General features: G+C 53.1%; 2 protein-coding genes across 4 annotated transcripts in view; one reads left to right on the top strand and one right to left on the bottom strand.

Moving 5' to 3' along the window:
* The window catches only part of NDUFA10 (NADH:ubiquinone oxidoreductase subunit A10), a 38,951-nt gene extending 26,008 nt beyond the window's left edge, over positions 1-12,943 (top strand). For all 3 annotated transcript variants that reach the window (XM_027538104.1, XM_027538105.1, XM_027538107.1), the window contains one exon: positions 12,601-12,943. Coding sequence is in view for 2 of the 3 variants with exons in the window: in XM_027538105.1 (XP_027393906.1) it covers positions 12,601-12,669 (69 nt within the window). In the remaining variant the exon portion in view is untranslated. The remainder of the gene's footprint in view (positions 1-12,600) is intronic.
* Positions 12,944-13,022: 79 nt separating this feature from the next.
* On the bottom strand, positions 13,023-16,868 carry LOC113890238. The gene is made up of 2 exons (XM_027538108.1): positions 16,407-16,868; positions 13,023-13,549 (listed from the first exon to the last, which is right to left on the bottom strand). The coding sequence occupies exons 1-2, from the start codon at positions 16,770-16,772 to the stop codon at positions 13,382-13,384; spliced, it is 534 nt and encodes a 177-aa protein (XP_027393909.1). The 5' UTR covers positions 16,773-16,868; the 3' UTR covers positions 13,023-13,381.
* Positions 16,869-17,188: the final 320 nt, after the last annotated feature.

Here is a 17,188-nt window from a genome sequence, read left to right as displayed (position 1 = left end):
GTTCAATAGCTAAATCATGTCCGACTCTTTGCGACGCCATGGACTGCAGCACACCAGGCTTCTCTGCCCTCCACTGTCTGCCGGAGCTTGCTCAGACTCACGTCCATTGAGTCAGTGATGCCATGCAACCTCTCATCTTCTGTCTCCCCCTTCTTCTCCTGCCCTCAATCTTTCCCAGCATCAGGGTCTTATCCAGTGAGTTGGCTCTTCACATCAGGCGGCCAGAGTTTTGGAGCTTCAGCATCAGTCTCTCTCTGTGTGATTAAACTCTCCTTGCATCACTGGTGCCGGTTCTTACTTCGGGGCACTTCACTGCTCACTTCGGTGGCGTCCACAGCCCTCCTTCGGTTAATATTTGCATGGTGGTGCTTTTTCCACATCTTTCAATTTCATTCTTTCCGTATCTTTGTATTTCCGGTGGACACCTTCTAACCTGAGAACTTTGTCTTTAGTTTTTGCCCAGTCTAACTATGGGGGATATTTATGTGTTCACATTTAGTGCAATTGCTGATACATTTGTGTTTAAATAGTTTATGTTAACTGTATATTTTATATTTTCCTACCTCTTCTTTGTATATTTTTTGTCTTGCCTGCTTGTGGATTAGAGTGCTGTTGTTTGTAACATTTTATTCCGTCTCCTCTTCTGCTCGCTCACTAGTTATGGCTTCTCCCACAGTTTCTTCGTGGCAGCCTGGTGATCAGCGCTCACCCTTGACTCGCTGACTTCTCACGGGCATTGGTGATCCTCTAGTCCCACAGCGTCTGCCCCTGGAGCACTTCTGCTTCCCTTTACCCGGTCCTGTGTGCTGTTGCTGTCACTGTCTATGTAGACCTTCGGGACACTGTGATTATTGTTCATGCGGTCAGTTCACACACACTGAGCCCTGGCTGCCCTGCTGCTGAAGCCTCCCTGGTCTGCACACCTTCCTGTAGGTCGTGGTCCTTCTGTCTGAGGAAGTTTTGCTGACAGCAGAGTCTCACCCTTATTGGTTAAGATGTTCTTTAAGCTGTTCTGATTTTCATCTTGGAATTTTTCAAATTTACAAAAGTAACAGGAACAGAAAACTAACTTCCGAACCTCTGTCAGTGATGAGCATCATGCCCGTGAGCTTCAGCCGTCCTGACACACGGATTCTCAGAGTGTGGTCGCGTGTCAGGGCACCTGGGCGCCCATGAGGAATGCCAGTTCTCAGGCCCCAGCCCTGGAGCAGTCCCTGGTGATGGGGCCTGGAGCCTGTTTTAGGGAGTCCTCCAGCCAGTTCTGGTACACACTAAGGTTTGAGAACCATGGCTTTAATGTGTAATTCTTACAAACAAGGACATTCTCCCACATAACCACAATACAGCTGTCAAGGTTAGGAAATTAACATTCATGCATTACTGCCTCTGATCCACAGACCTTGTTCAGAGCTCATCAGCTGTCCCAGGAAGGTTCACGTGCTGCTGGATAAGATGCAGTAAGTTCCCTAACATCCCTACAAAAACCACACAAAACCTAAGTCTGATCATGGGAAAACATCCAAACCAAACCAAATTGAGGGATATTAAAAAATAACCATCCTGTGATCTTCCAAGTGCCAACGTCTTGAAACTTGAAACTAAACCTTGCTTTAGATGCCTTTGCTCTGTCAGGCAGCATGTGATTCCTGTTTGTCCTGTCACAGGCTCTGTTAACTCTGGTCACCTGACTGAGGTGCTGTTCTCACTGTAAAGTTAACTGTTTTACTCTTTGTAATTAATAAATATTTACAGTGGAAGTTCCTTGAAACCATGTAAATGTCCGTTTCCTCATCAGACTCTGACCTGGTAGTTGGCATCTGAGCATTTTCTTGGCTGAATTAATGGTTAATGTGACAGCTATCAAAGCGTAATTATCCAGATTCCGTCATTCCTTCTACATCATTAGTTACTGTTCTGCTGTGAAGAGATGGTCTCTCCCCTCTCTGCTTATTCATTTATACATTGGTATCACTGGATTCCCGAGATTCCTATTTTATACCCGTGTGTCTGTATTCACTTGTCTGAGTGTACTGACAGCCACGAGTGCGCACCTTTAATTCCAGGCTCCTCTTCATTGTCCCCGTCCCCATCCTGCTCAGGCAGCCAGACACCTGGCCCCCTCGGTTCAGCGTTTCCTTCCCGGCCGCGCCCTCGGGCATCACCACGCTCCCTCCCCTGCTGCCTCTGCCCCATTGCACAGCCCTCGTGGAGCCTGGTGCCGCCCCTCAGTGTCCGCTCCGACCCCTGGAGCTGCTGACCTCTTTTGAAAGGCTTTTCCGTATACCTCTGGCAGGGTCTTGCTGTGTTTGGGGGCAGTGTTTCTGACTTGGTTCTGAGCATCTGTGCTGTCTCGGGGGGTGTGCGTCTGTACCTTCGTGTCTGCTCTGCTTAGAGTTCACGGCATTCTTTGGCTGATGCATGTTGCCGGGTTTGGAGCAGTCTGGCTTGCCCCCGTTTCTCTCCTCTCCTTGGCGCCGCACGCTGGGCCCTTTCTGCCATGTTCTGTGTGCTCCTTCCTGTCTTTTTGCTGTTTGCTCTGTGACCTTCAGCCCAGATGTGCCCTTCACTCTGTCCTAATCACTGACTCTCTTTAGCTCTTCTGGATCTGCTCTTAGGCCTGTATTTTCTATGTTTGAGATTTTAACTTTCATCGTACTTGTTTTTGATTTTAGAATTTCATTCTTTTTTTTCTAAATAATTTCAAGTCATCTGTTGAAATTATTTTGTTATCTAATTTCTCTTGTGTATCAGTCAAAAAGTTATCTGGTAACTGTAATATTTGGACCTCTGTTAGATCTGTTTAAACTCATTCTCCCTCTGGTCTTTTCGTTTGGGGACATCTAATCTTATGTTTTGGTATACTGGTATTTTTTTAAATGCCAGTCGTTATTTTGGAGGAACAGTTAAGATGGTGTGAGGCTGCGGCGCTGTGCTGTCTGTTGTCCGGCAGCATGTCAGTCGGCAGGCCCCCATGTCCGTCAGAGGCCCCGCCGGCGGGCGCTGCTCTGGGGTTTGAGAGGCCCGGCGTGTCTCCCGTGTGTGCTTCCTGATGGAGCCCTTGTGCTGGACTGCTTCTCTGCGGGGGGCGGCGCTTGACCCCTGCTGGGGGCCCACTGGGCTTCTGACTCCTGCCAGTAAGTGCAGGCGGGGCCCCTGGATGCAGTCAGCCCCGCCTTTGCTATCCTCTTCTGGGGCCTTGGAACTTCCCTGCGTTTGATGTCTTGGCACACATTGTTTTTCAAATGTTGTCCATTTTTCACGGTGGCTCGGGGTGGACTGGGCCTGTGCTCGTCCACCAGAAGCTGGACATATTCGTCATTTCGCCGAGCAACTCAGTGAGCCTGTGTGGCAGCTCTTCATCATTGTTGTGTTTTCTCTTATTTTTAATCTGTGACCATTAAAGGGAGGCTGCTATATTGGACTTAGGATTATAGTGGTTAGAAATGTTGGGATTTTTAGTCAATATTTAAATGATTGGGGAAGTCTAGTTCTTAAAATTCTTAAGTTTTTAAAAAATAACTTCATTTTTTAAGAATAATTTTACACTTATGAAAAATTAGGATGATATTAGAGAGGGCTTCCCAGGTGGCGCAGTGGTGAAGACTCCGCCCGCCAGTGTGGGAGACATGAGAGATGTGGGCTGCTCCTGAGTCAGGAAGATCTCCTGGAGTAGGAAAGGTCAGCGCACTCCAGTGTTCTTGCCTGGGAAACCCCATGGACAGAGCAGTCTGGAGGGTGACAGTCCACGGGGTGGCAAAGAGCCGGACACGACCGAGCGTGCGCACACAGAGGGTTCTTGTTGCTGTTCAGTTGCGGCCAACTCCTTGCGACCCCGTGGACTGCAGCATGCCAGGCTTCCTTGTCCTTCACTGTCTCCCTGAGCTTGCTCAAACTCATGTCCATCGTGTTAGTGATGCCAGTCAACCATCTCATCCTCTGTCTGTCCCCTTCTCCTCCTGCCCTCAATCTTTCCCTGCATCAGGGTCTTTTCTAATGAGTCGGCTCTTCACATCAGGTGGCCCAAGTATTGGAGCTTCAGCATCAGTCCTTCCAATGAATGAATATTCAGGACTGATTTCCTTTATGATTGACTGGTTGGATCTTCTTGCAGTCCAAGGGACTCTCAAGAGTCTTCTCCAACACAACTCAAAAGCATCAGTTCTTCGGTGCTCAGCCTTCTTTATGGTCCAACTCTCATATCCATACATGACCACTGGAAAAACCATAGCTTTGACTTAGCTGGACCTTTGTCATTAAAGTGATGTCTCTGCTTTTTAATATGCTGTCTAGGTTTGTCATAGCTTTTCTTCCAAGGAGCAGGCATCTTTTAATTTCATGGCTGCAGTCACCATCTGCAGTGATTTTGGAACCCAAGGAAATAAACTCTGTCACTGTTTCCATTGTTTTCCCATCTATTTGCCATGAAGTGATGGGACCAGATGCAATGATCTTAGTTTTTTTGAATGTTGAGTTTTAAGCCCGCTTTTTCACTCCCCTTTTTCACTTTCATCAAGAGGCTCTTTAGTTCCTCTTTGCTTTCAGCCATAAGGGTGGTGTCATCTGCGTATCTGAGGTTCTTGATATTTCTCCCAGCAATCTTGATTCCAGGTTGCACTTTATCCAGTCTGACATTTAGCATAATGTGCCCTGCACAGGAGCAAGGTGACTCCTTTCCCAATTTGGAACCAGTCCATCGTTCCATGTCCAGTTCTGTTTCCTGACCTGCATACAGATTTCTCAGGAGGCAGGTCAGGTGGTCTGCTATTCCCATCTCTTTAAGAATTTTCCACAGTTTGTTGTGATCCACACAGTCGAAGGCTTTAGCATAGTCATTGCAGCAGATATTTTCCCAGAATTGTCTTGCTTTTCTGTGATCCAGTCAGATCAGATCACTCGCTCAGTCCTGTCCGACTCTTTGCGACCCCATGAAACGCAGCACGCCAGGCCTCCCTGTCCATCACCAACTCCCAGAGTTCACCGAGACTCACGTCCATCGAGTCAGTGATGCCATCCAGCCATCTCATCCTCTGTCGTCCCCTTCTCCTCCTGCCCCCAATCCCTCCCAGCATCAGAGTCTTTTCCAGTGAGTTAACTCTTGGCATGAGGTGGCCAAAGTACTGGAGTTTCAGCTTTAGTATCATTCCTTCCAAAGAAATCCCAGGGCTGATCTCCTTCAGAATGGACTGGTTGGATCTCCTTGCAGTCCAAGGGACTCTCAAGAGTCTTCTCCAACAACACAGTTCAAAAGCATCAATTCTTCGGCGCTCAGGCTTCTTCACAGTCCAATTCTCACATCCATACATGACCACAGGAAAAACCATAGCCTTGACTAGACGAACCTTTGTTGGCAAAGTAATGTCTCTGCTTTTGAATATGCTATCTAGGTTGGTCATCACTTTCCTTCCAAGGAGTAAGTGTCTTTTAATTTCATGGCTGCAGTCACCATCTGCAGTGATTTTGGAGTCCAGAAAAATAAAGTCTGACACTGTTTCCACTGTTTCCCCATCTATTTGCCATGAAGTGATGGGACCAGATGCCATGATCTTCATTTTCTGAATGTTGAGCTTTAAGCCAACTTTTTCACTCTCCACTTTCACTTTCATCAAGAGGCTTTTTAGTTCCTCTTCACTTTCTGCCATAAGGGTGGTGTCATCTGCATATCTGAGGTTATTTATATTTCTCCCAGCAGTCTTGATTCCAGCTTTTGCTTCTTCCAGTCCAGCGTTTCTCATGATGTACTCTGCATATAAGTTAAGTAAACAGGGTGACAATATACAGCCTTGACGTACTCCTTTTCCTATTTGGAACCAGTCTGTTGTTTCATGTCCAGTTCTAACTGTTGCTTCTTGACCTGCATACAAATTTCTCAAGAGGCAGATCAGGTGGTCTGGTATTCCGTGTCTTTCAGAATTTTCCACAGTTTATTGTGATCCACACAGTCAAAGGCTTTGGCATAGTCAATAAAGCAGAAATAGATGTTTTTCTGGAACTCTCTTGCTTTTTCCATGATCCAGCAGATGTTGGCAATTTGATCTCTGGTTCCTCTGCCTTTTCTAAAACCAGCTTGAACATCAGGAAGTTCACCGTTCACATATTCCTGAAGCCCGGCTTGGAGAATTTTAAGCATTACTTTACTAGCGTGTGAGATGAGTGCAATTGTGCGGTAGTTTGAGCATTCTTTGGCATTGCCTTTCTTTGGGATTGGAATGAAAACTGACCTTTTCCAGTCCTGTGGCCACTGCTGAGTTTTCCAAATTTGCTGGCATATTGAGTGCAGCACTTTCACAGCATCATCTTTTAGGATTTGAAATAGCTCAGTTGGAATTCCATCACCTCTACTAGCTTTGTTCATAGTGATGCTTCCTGAGGCCCCCTTGATTTTGCACTGTAGGATGTCTGGCTCTAGGTGAGTGATCACACCATCATGGTTATCCAGGTCATGAAGATCTTTTTTGTATAGTTCTGTGTATTCTTGCCACCTCTTCTTAAGACTTTCTGCTTCTGTTAGGTCCATGCCATTTCTGTCCTTTATTTTGCCCATCTTTGCATGAAATGTTCCCTTTGTATCTCTAATTTTCTTGAAGAGATCTCTAGTCTTTCCCATTCTATTGTTTTCTTCTGTTTCTTTGCATTGATCACTAAGGAAGGCTTTCTTATCTCTCCTTGCTATTGTTTGAACTCTGCATTCAAATGGGTATATCTTTCCTTTTCCCTTTTGCCTTTCACATCTCTTCTTTTCTCAGCTATTTGTAAGGCTCCTCAGACAACCCAATTTGCCTTTTTGCATTTCTCCCTCTTGGGGATGGTTTTGATCACCACATCTTGTACAGTGTTACAGAGCTCCGTCCATAGTTCTTCAGGCACTCTTTCTATCAGATCTAATCCCTTGGATTTGTTTGTCACTTCCACTGTATAATCGTAAGGCGTTTGATTTAGGTCATACCTGAATGGTCTAGTGGTTTGCCTTACTTTCTTCAATTTAAGTCTGAATTTTTAAAAAATGGTAAGTTGAAATTAGAATGTAAATAATAGTGAGTGTATCTCTTCATTCACAGAATTTTGTTTGGACCTTAAAGACGTGAGCAAGAGTTATTGCCAAATTTCACTGTGGAAAGGGCGTTGCGGGGAATTAAAGACGAACAAATAAAACCCGTCTGTGAATTTCTCCTCCAGTGGTCTGTATCCAGAAAGATTTTTCTCTCCCTGAAGGTTCCCTGGCCCGGCTATGAGCATAGTTCTAGAAATGGCCGAGCTAGCAGCCAGCGAGGCCGCTGTCCTCTGAGACCCCGAGACAGGGGTGGCTCCGTGCAGGGGTGAGCGAGCGGCGTGGGGACATTTTAAGGGATTGCTTCTTTCCCAGCCGGATTGATTCAGTACTAGAGCAGAGGGTGGTTTGCGGCCGTTTACTTCCTGGAATAAGCGAGATTCGGCAGGGTGCTTTCTATGGCGATAGCCTGCTGAAGTGAGTTACCTGGTTTCCCTGTCCAGGAAAGCAGCATTTAAAAATGAGTGTCTAGCCGTCTGAATATGAGCGGTTTGTCCAGTCGGCCCTTTACAGTGTGGGGCAAGATCTTACAGGTGGCCCCCTCCATTTCCGCGGTCTGTGGTTCCGCCGCGGTGTTCAAGGGTCAGCTGTATCATCCTGATTAACATAGTAAAGGTAATAAGCCGAAACCTGCATCATGGTCTCCTCAGAAGCCTGAGGAGCTCTGGCCCTGCGCCTGTGGGGGCCTGGGAAGTAGGAGGGGGCGGTGTTCTCAAGACACACCCGTTGACTCGTGTGATGGTAGTGGAGAGGCGGGACTAGGTCCTGCGGGGGAGGCTGAGCTTGTTGATGCTGTGGTTGGAGATGCCTGGGTAGTGCTTCCAATTCTTGGAAAAAGACATTTCTTTTTTGTTCAGCTGACACCTTCTGATTCGTTGGTAGGGTCTTCCTCCTTGCTTCCATCTTCAGTTTCTTACTCTAAACATCGTGAACGCAGTCGCTGTATTCCGTGTGTGGTGTAGGGGCTGGAGCCTGACTCCATCATTTACCGTTTTCTCCGATTCCTACCCGTGGTGGCTTACTTCCTGCTGCCTTGGGAGACCTTGGACCCTGAGTTCATGCTTTGTGGGTGTTTACCCCTGGCCCTCCTCAGGACAGGATGGTTCAGGAAGTTTTGAATTCAGGTGAACCCAGACTGTCTGGAAATCAGTTACCTTGGTTCGTAGCTCGGTGTACTCCTGCCAGGGTATTTCATTCACGGGGCATCCTGTGTTGTCCGCTGATGCTGACGGCCCTGCTCCTAGATGGACTGTGCTGGCTCCAGGCCCAGGGATTCAGGAAGTGCTAGGGTTGAAGCTTCCTTTGCTGCTTGTGGGATCCCAGGCCCCGATGGTAAGGATCAGGAGCCCACACTTGTGTGAGGACCGGCTGAGGCAGTGAATTCTTAAGGTCCCCGTTGAGACCTCCTTGTGCATTCTCCACCCGCCTCCCTCCCTTCCCCTCTCCCTGCCCCCCAGCCACTTCTGAGCTGCACGGAGGCGCATCACCACGACCACTTGCCCGAAGCCCCGGGGGTGGAGCCGGCCACTCAACGCTGCTTTCCCGCTCCCTCTCCGTTTCAGCCCCAGGTGAAATCTCACATTGCTCAGCAGTGCAGCTAAATGCATTTCTGGAGGTTTTTCAGGGTACTGGGCTGTTGTTTTGCTGGAAGCGGAAGGCTTCTCTGTTTTTGATTGTGATCTGAAAGCTGATTTGGAGCTGGGTCTTCCATGCCCCCTCCGCAGAGGGTCCGAGCAGGGAGCTGGGTCTCCCTTTGCTCAGTGGACAGAGAACCGTTGAGCCCCAGTTCAGGGCGCGTGAGGGAAGCCTTGCGCTGTGATGCTCCAGAGAGCTGCGGCATCTCGAGGGCGCTGAATGGTGGGGGCCACGCTCCCCCAGCCCCTACTCCGCGAGGCACGCCCCTGGCGTCTGTCACGTGTTTCCTGTTTCCAGCGCTGTTTGCTGTTCTTGGCGCTGGGGCCGTGGAGGGATAAGAGTTAGCGGGGAGTGCGTAGGGGAGTGCGTAGCAGGGCCTATGAGTGCTGAGGGACGCGGGTGGGGTCTTGGGTGCCTGCCCGCGTGGGTGTTGGTGTCCCTGCCGCACTTGGGGCGGGGGGCAGTGGTCCTGGGAGGTAGAGGCAGGCTCGGCTCATTCCAGGAATGGAAGCGTCCGTGCGGCGGGGAGAGGGGTAGGCAGCGTGCAGGAGAGGAGGGCTCTGTCGGTGAGAGTGCGGCCCAGGGAGGCCCCCCAAGGCTCTGGCAGGACGACCTCCCGAGATTGAGCTGGTGCCTCGCTTGTCAGTCCTTGTGTGGGCTCTGCCACTTCACCTGCCGTGACACAGGGGCCTTGACTAGTGGTGAGCTTTTTAGGAGAGAAAGGGTCTCGGAGTTTCATGTGCTAAGAATGAATGGTTTGGTTTGGTTTCGCTGACCTGTGGCCTGGGTGCTTGTTTGCAGACCTGTGGCGGCCCTGGCCAGGCTCCCGCTGGCCTTCGCCTCCATGCAGTCTCCAGGGACTGCCTGGAGTCTCAGAGGGACGTGAGAGCCATTTATCAGCACGTTTTCCATGCACACACTGCCCCCAGCTCTGAAGTTGGAAGTGACCCTGTAAACAAATTCATATAAATACTGAATGTGTGCATGAGTGCCTACTAATTTTTTTAAGCCATTTTCAAATGCTGCATCAGGTCGCTTTTTATTTCTTCACAGCCCTTCCTTGGGGTAGACAAACCGGGAATTGGTTTCCACTTTACCGATTCTGTCCCTTTCCAATTTAAGGAGGCCAGATGCTATTAAGATACTGTGTTCCCTCCATGAGTCAGATCGTGTCCAAGACAGTGGCTGGGATAGCAGGGTCTTCAGCTTTCTCTCCTGCTGTTTGCATTTCCTTAGCACCTCAGCCTCACTATCTTCATTTTCAGTGTCAAGTTCTCCTTTACCAGTTTTAAAAATAGAGTTGTTCAATAACTTTAATATGTTAATGTTGTATGTTCTTGCCTTTACAAAGTTCACTTTACTAAGGACAAACTTGCAATACACAGAAAAGCCTTAGGATCAGTTTATCTAAATCTGCTGAAGAAGACAGGTACACACGTGGCTGTTTCGTACTTCCTCTCGACATTCAGACCTTAGTTAGGACTATTTCGGCATCTGTTTTTTGTGCTGAAATGCCCATTGTTGGTTAGAGGCTGTTTGACTTGAGTAGATGTCTGACGCTTTCAGTCTGCCCTTCGTTAGCTGTGGCCGGAAGAGGCTCTAAGACCTGCCTCTCTCCCCTCACCGCGCCTTGGTCCCCGAGGAAAGCTGCTGTTGCAGTTCAGCGTTAGTCTGCCTGTCCCATTATTTGCATTGCTGTGTGTAGGAAATAATGTGTGTCCCTCGGAGAGGAGAGTCAGCGTCAAAGGTAGACGTCGTGCCAGGTGCACCAGTTTGTGCAGAGGTGCGGGTTTCTTGGGGGCCTGCGGCTCTGAAGAGAAGGGCAGCCTTTTGCCCACAGCCTGGCCAGCCGGGGCGCCCACACTTCACTCGTGTTCAGTTGTCACTTCTGTTTTAGGATTTTTAGGAACGTCCTATTCTCAGGTGTTTGAACAGGTATTGAGTTAGGAGCTTCCTTTTCAGCTCATGTGAGTTGAGTGGAGTTAAGACGTTTACCTGTATGGCACTGCGACCCTGTGGTGTGAGGATGAGCCTCTAGCGTGGGTGTATTTGCAGTGGGTGCTCTGCCTGTCCTGCACTGCATCCCCTTCTCCCATGTCCCGTTGGGCAGGGGGCACTCAGGCCCTCCAGCGCTTTCCACCTGCTGCTGTCCCACTTCCCGACTGGCTCATGTGTTCTGTGTATTTTCCAAGCTTAGAGAACATAGGACTGGCGTTCATGTCTCTCAAAGCAGCTAGGACACAGTGCGTCAGAGGTGGAAGAATCTGTTTCCTCAGGAGAATGAGTGAATATGTGTTTGTTTTCTCAGTTGGCTGGTGTCTGAGCAGCTGGCTAACTCAGCCTGTGCCGGCATCTCTAAGCACCCGGAGCAGCCTCTGTGGCCTCGGACCTCTCGAGCCCCTTCCGGCGCTCTTGCTGTCCAGGCTGGAGCAGGTGGAGCTGGGGCCTTCCCTGGCGTCAGGGCTCTCCAGGGCCTCAGATGCCTTACTGTCCAGGCTGGAGCAGGTGGAGCTGGGGCCTTCCCTGGCGTCAGGGCTCTCCAGGGCCTCAGATGCCTTGCTGTCCAGGCTGGAGCAGGTGGAGCTGGGGCCTTCCCTGGCGTCAGGGCTCTCCAGGGCCTCAGATGCCTCGTGGTCAGACTCGGCGCACCAGTTTGTTTCCGCTCCCGCTGGGCCCCACTCAGAGCTCACACCCACCGTCCCTGCCGGCTCCCCCGATCAGGGCGGGCCCACGCCGGCCAGAGCGCTGAGCTCCAGCCAGGCCAGGGGCTGTGCTCCTGCGGGCTTGTCAGGCACCTCCTGAGGGACGTGCTGGGCGGCCCTGTGACCTCTGCCTTCACGGCTCCACGGAGGGGGTGTGCAAGTGAGGAACTGAATTGGTGGTGGAGGCGCAGGTTGGTGGAAAGGGGATATGGAGTGAGAAAAAGGAAGAAGCTAGTTTTGGGTCTCACTATGAAACACTGCAGACGGAAACCTCCTGGGGTTCTCTGCCAACTTCTCTCCACTGAGAGGGCTGCTGGGATCTGGGGACCCCACTCGGTGCCCACGGCCAATCAGGGCTGCCCAGAGAGGGCCAGAGGGCATACTGTGGTGCAGTTACTAGAGACTGGCAGGCTCTGCGGCTCCAGACTCTGCTCGTGTTTATTCTCTGCTCTGTGGTTTAATATCCGATTCACAAAGAAGACGGCAGAGCCTTCCTGGACCGTCCTGCAGTGCTGGCGGCTGGCCTGGCGGGGTCTGCTGCTGTTATGGAGGCTGGAGAGCCTCTCAGAGCGTCCCTGAGATCCGAACTCTGTTCTCTGGACGTGAGGCTGCAGTCCGTCATTCAGATGAAACGTTACTTTCTGATGTGATAAACTTGAAGGCGTGCCAACGTCTTAGACTGTTCCTGCTACAGCGCCGTGTTTGTGCGGCAGTTGGCTGGGAGCGCCTCGTGGACGAGAGTGGGGAGGGGAAACGTGCCTGCAGCTCCTGCTTCGTGGCCGCTCCCGCTTCCCACCCTGTGTCCTCGGGCCCCCGCCCCGACCGGCCGTGCGGTCCCTGCGGGAGGCGCAGGCAGGAGACGGGAGGGTTGGGGGAAGGGCTGACACGTCCCCTGCCGCCACCCTTCCCGCGTGGCTGCGGCTCCCCTGGGCCAGATCTGTTTCTGCCCGTGGCTCCACGGCCCCCTCGTGACAGCAAGGCAGCGCTTGGGTTGCTGTTGATAGTATTTGTGTTTATAGCGCCCCACCAGGGTGGAAGCTCCCAGGGGCGGGGTCCTGTCGTGTTTTATTCCCAAGGAGCCCCTCACCCTTGCAGCAGGAAGCCCCAGGGGCAGGCCCCCCTGCCCTGGGGCACGAGGGACGGAGCAGGGAGGCTATCGGTGAGCGGGGGACGTGTGTCTGCTGTAAACTGCTGGTAACCACACTCTCCGTTCCACAGCTGCCAGGCCGCAAGTACCGCGCCGGGTACAACGAGGACGTGGGGGACAAGTGGATCTGGCTGAAGTGACGCCTCCCGGAGGCCGCCTTGCAGGGACGAAGACACGCCCAGGCCCCCAGCTCCTGCACTCCGCTAGCCTCACGCTGGGGGGCAGGGGTGCAGACAGAAGCCCCCCAGTTAGGGGGCCCAGCTTCCTTCTACAGCGCTTGTCCCTGGGCAAGCAGCATCCGCTGTGAGAGAGCAGGCACCGCCTGGAGCGTCTCCTTCCCCACAGCCCGGCTGTGTCGGGCCCAGTCTGCGCCTGTGTCTTCAGACTTCGAGAAATAAAACTGTTTTTGTGGCACCTCTCTCCGTGATGCGTCTGCACGCCTACATACGTGACACATATGTGTGTGTGTGCACACCATTAGCTCACAGTTTGCTTGGGTGTGGTTTGGTTTGGTTAAGACCTGTGTCAGGACTGAAGGTGGTCCTGAAGTGCTTATTTTGTGTGTTTTAGAACGTAGTTGCCGCATTAGAGGAAAAGGAGAAAGAACGGAGGAAATAGCCAGAGGAGGGAGAAATTCCCCCCGATATATGGAGCTGGGCACTTGTAGCAGAGCTCTGGAAGTCTCCCGCGAGGACCGTGGTCAGCCAACCTCGTGACTCCTTCCTTCCAGGGGAGGTTCACGCAGAGGATGGCGGTGGGGTAAACCGCAAAAACAAATCAGTGTACCTACGCCTTCATCGCCTGAAAGTCCAGTTTTCAGAAACGAGTCACGTGAGAGCAAGTCACGCTTCTTTATTCACCTCCATTGAAACTTGGAAAACAGAAGCGAGATTTCCTGCAGGCTAATTGTCCCCGTGTGCTCCTCAGGAGTTGAGCTGTTAAGCTGCAGAACCGCTCAGTCAGGTTTTCTGCCCCAGGGCTCCACATGTTCAGCACACCGCTCCAAGCCACAGGTGACTGCTGAAACGTAAGTGAGGTGAGATCCCGTCAGTGTCGGGCTCAGTTCAGGTGCTTCCTCGCCGCGTGGCCTGTGGCTCCAGTCCTGGACGGGGGTTGCTGCAGGAGCCCCGCCGCCTGCCTACCCGCCCACCCGCCCCCTCCTTCCCCTCTCTCCCCGCCCTCCCGCCCTCGCTGGCCTCACTCTGGTCAGGTTTTAAGGATTAAAAAGTTTGCCAGCAGTTTCTGGGTTGGAATCCAGAGGCATTTCTCAAAAAAGCTGCTTTTGTCATTAAAAGTGAGTGCGCCAGGCAGGGGACCAGTCCTGGAGCCCCTCACAGACCCCTTGGAGGAGAGGAAGGCAAGGGGAGGAGAGGAAGGGAAGGAAACTCATCTGATTATCTGCCAGCATCTTGGCCTAAAGAGCCAGCGCTCACTGCGCCTACTGTCACGGCCGCAGGCCTGAGGTCAGCGGGCAGGCCTGTGACGGGCCTCGGGCAGGACGGTCAGTGCTGACCCTATGACCCTGCTCTGTAAGGAGCCAGCGCTCACTGCTCTCACTGTCACAGCCACGGGCCTGAGGTCAGTGGGCAGGCCTGTGACGGGCCTCGGGCAGGACGGTCAGTGCTGACCCTATGACCCTGCTCTGTAAGGACCCAGCACTCACTGTCACAGCTGTGGGCCTGAGGTCAGTGGGCAGGCCGGTGACGGGCCTTGGGCAGGATGGTCAGTGCTGACCTGGTGACCCTGCTCCGTAAGGAGCCAGCACTCACTGTCACGGCGGCGGGCCTGAGGTCAGCAGTCAGGCCAGTGACAGGCCTCGGGCAGGACGGTCAGTGCTAACCCGGTGACCCTGCTCCCTCCAGGCCGCAGGTGTGATCTGTGGGCTGAGGAGGGGATCACGTCGTGCTCGGGGTTTCTTTTCCTGGGAGGTTGGGCAGAAGAGCGCGTGTCCGAGCCTCTGCGCGCACAGAAGGCCCAGGGAGCTACCGCGGCTGCGTCTCACAGGAAGGCCCACAGCCGCGAGAAACCCCGGGGGCAGGTCACAGCGCGCTTCCAGCCTCTCCTGCCCCAGGCTCGGGGAGGAAGCCTGTTGTCACAACCGCGCATGTGTGTGTGTCTCCAGGAGGGAGGCTCCAAGAAGACGTCAGTTTCCCGTAACGCACCTTTTCTCTCAGGTTTTGTCACCAGGGGGGTGAGGCCCCCAGCTGCTTAGAGCGGGTGGCAGACAGGTCCTTACGTCCACCCCAGCTGGCAGGTCACTGGGCCCAGCGCTGACCAGGCGTGTGGCCCAACGCGGGGCAGGTGACCCAAGGATGCTGCTTACCTGTCCTCGTCTCGTCTCGGGCCGGGATCTGTGATACGACAGGAAGGAGACGTGCTCTTGTCTTGCCTACTGAAGCCCATCTTGTTTGTCAAAAGCCCGTCGGCCACCAGTTTGGCCCGGGGTCTCTGTGTCCTGTTCCCTTAGTGACCTGTTTCTGGGCTGGTCGTTCTTAGCGGTGCACATGTCAACACCAAGAAGCAAGCAGGGAGCATGTGTTGGTCGGCGGCGGGCTCTTCAATACGTGCGTGTGTGTGTTTAGCCTCCTGGGTCCCAGCCGCCGTTTGCAGCCCTGGACAGGGGGCAGAAAGGACACAGACCCCGGCTGCAGCTGCAGATGCGGGGTCCCTCGTGGGGAGAAGAGGGGCAAGTGGAGGTCCAGGCAGGCCTCGGGGCATCCCAGCACAGACGCAGCGCTGTGCTGCTTCGGAGGAGGGCAGTGGGCCTGGAGCTGGCCAGGCGGTCCCAGTGCAGCCCCTCAGAGTCCACCTTGCGGGCTGGACCCACACCAGGAGGGCTGGCGCCCAGCACCAGGTTCCGTGTCGCAGTCCCGCTGTTGTAAGGCCTCTGCCGTCGGAGGCCTGCACGTCTCCACTGGCTTGGACCTCGCACAGCCAATGCCCTCCACCCTGCTCTGGCCCCTCCACGCTCTCAGAGGGTCTTGCTCCCCCAGCCCCGCAAACGCTGCGGTTGCCGAGCAGCCCTGCTCCCAGTGCGGTTTTCCACGTACTTAGGTCTATAGTATTTGCATACTTAACGTGAAGCTTGCTTTCGTAAGAGATGAATTTAATAAACTCATTTCTGTTGAAATAAAAAGCAAGAAGACTCTGCAATGCACCAGCCGAAGCCGAAATGAAAATGGATCCCTTCTGTAAAGAGGGAAAATCTTGCTGAGAGAAGTGATGTAGATGAAGAAGGAATTCCGGCTAGAGGTCCCCACTGCATGAAGCCAGCAAGTGAGCCACTTACCTGCGGTCGTGTGGCCGTCTGTGGCTGGGAGGCGGCGGCGATGGCGGGGTGAGCCCTGGACTTAGGACCCTGATTTCCTGTCAGTGAGTCACTGCCTGCCAGCATGCTGTGCACTTGGGCATGTCCAGTCTTCTTGTTCAGTTACTCAGTCGTGTCCAGTTATTTTTGATCCCGTGGGCTGCAGCACGCCAGGCCTCCCTGTCTTTCACCATCTCCTGGACTTAGCTCAAACTCATCTCCATCGAGTCGGTGATGCCATCCAACCATCTTATCCTTTGTCATCCCCTTCTCCTCCTGCCCCCAATCCCTCCCAGCCTCAGGGTCTTTTCCAATGAGTCAACTCTTCGCATGAGGTGGCCAAAGTATTGGAGTTTCAGCTTCAGCATCAGTCCTTACAATGAACACCCAGGACTGATCTCCTTTAGGATGGACTGGTTGGATCTCCTCGAAATCCAAGGGACTCTCAATCTTCTCCAACCCCACAGTTCAAAAGCATCATCTCTGGTCTGGCTCTGGCCTTTTCTGACAGTTAACCAATTTACATTTGAGAGTACAAAAAAAAAAAAATCTAATGATAAATTTTTTTACCTGGTCAGAAGTGACTGGAAAGACTCCAGGCTTTTTTCTTGGCTTTAGAATGAAACAGCCCCCGTCTCCGCTCCGGCAAGTGTCATCAGGTTTGTTTGTCTGGTGAGCCCGGGCCTGTCTCTGCCGCTTCCCTGGAAGGTGCAGGGCCGGCCTGTGCTCAGTCACCACGCCCTCCTTAAAAGCCGCTTTCACTTCTCGGTGCCCTCTGCTCCTCAAGCTGGCTGGCAGGAGCCCCTCAGGGCTGAGACGGCCCCCAGAGGACGCCACTGCGGGTGCCGTGGGGACACCGCAGGCCCAGGCCCGGGATCCCTGGGGAGGCAGCGTGTCCTCCATGAGATCTTTCTGGAGGCGTTGGGAGGCGGGCATGTGAGTGCAGTGCTGTGACCACGCAGAGCCTTCCCTGGGGTCTGGGCACACCCCAGCCCCTGCCTGGAGGTTGTCCACGCGGCCTGCAGCAGCCTCCAGCGGCCTCCAGCCTGTGGAAGGGGTGGTGAGCTGACGCCCCGAGAAGGGCAGTGTCCAGAGCTGCAGCCCCGATGAGGTCACGGCGAGGGCCTCAGGGTGGGGCGCTCAGCAGCGTGTCTTAGCCGGGACCCAGCCCCCCGGGGCTGATCCCACCTGGTCTCGATGGGGTCACCACTGAGCCTGCAGTGGCCTGTGGTGCCGTCACAAGTGACTGGGACTCAGCGGCTTGAACCACGCCCGTGTCCTCTCGCAGGAGGCCTCGGGGCCAGCTGTCCACAGGGGATCCGTTTCCCTGACATTTCCAGCTTCGGGACGCC

The sequence above is a fragment of the Bos indicus x Bos taurus genome, chromosome 3, assembly GCF_003369695.1.
Source record: "Bos indicus x Bos taurus breed Angus x Brahman F1 hybrid chromosome 3, Bos_hybrid_MaternalHap_v2.0, whole genome shotgun sequence".
In the NCBI taxonomy this organism is placed as follows: Eukaryota; Metazoa; Chordata; class Mammalia; order Artiodactyla; family Bovidae; genus Bos; species Bos indicus x Bos taurus.
Note: the sequence above shows the minus strand (reverse complement) of the source record. Positions and strands in the feature narration are given on the sequence as shown.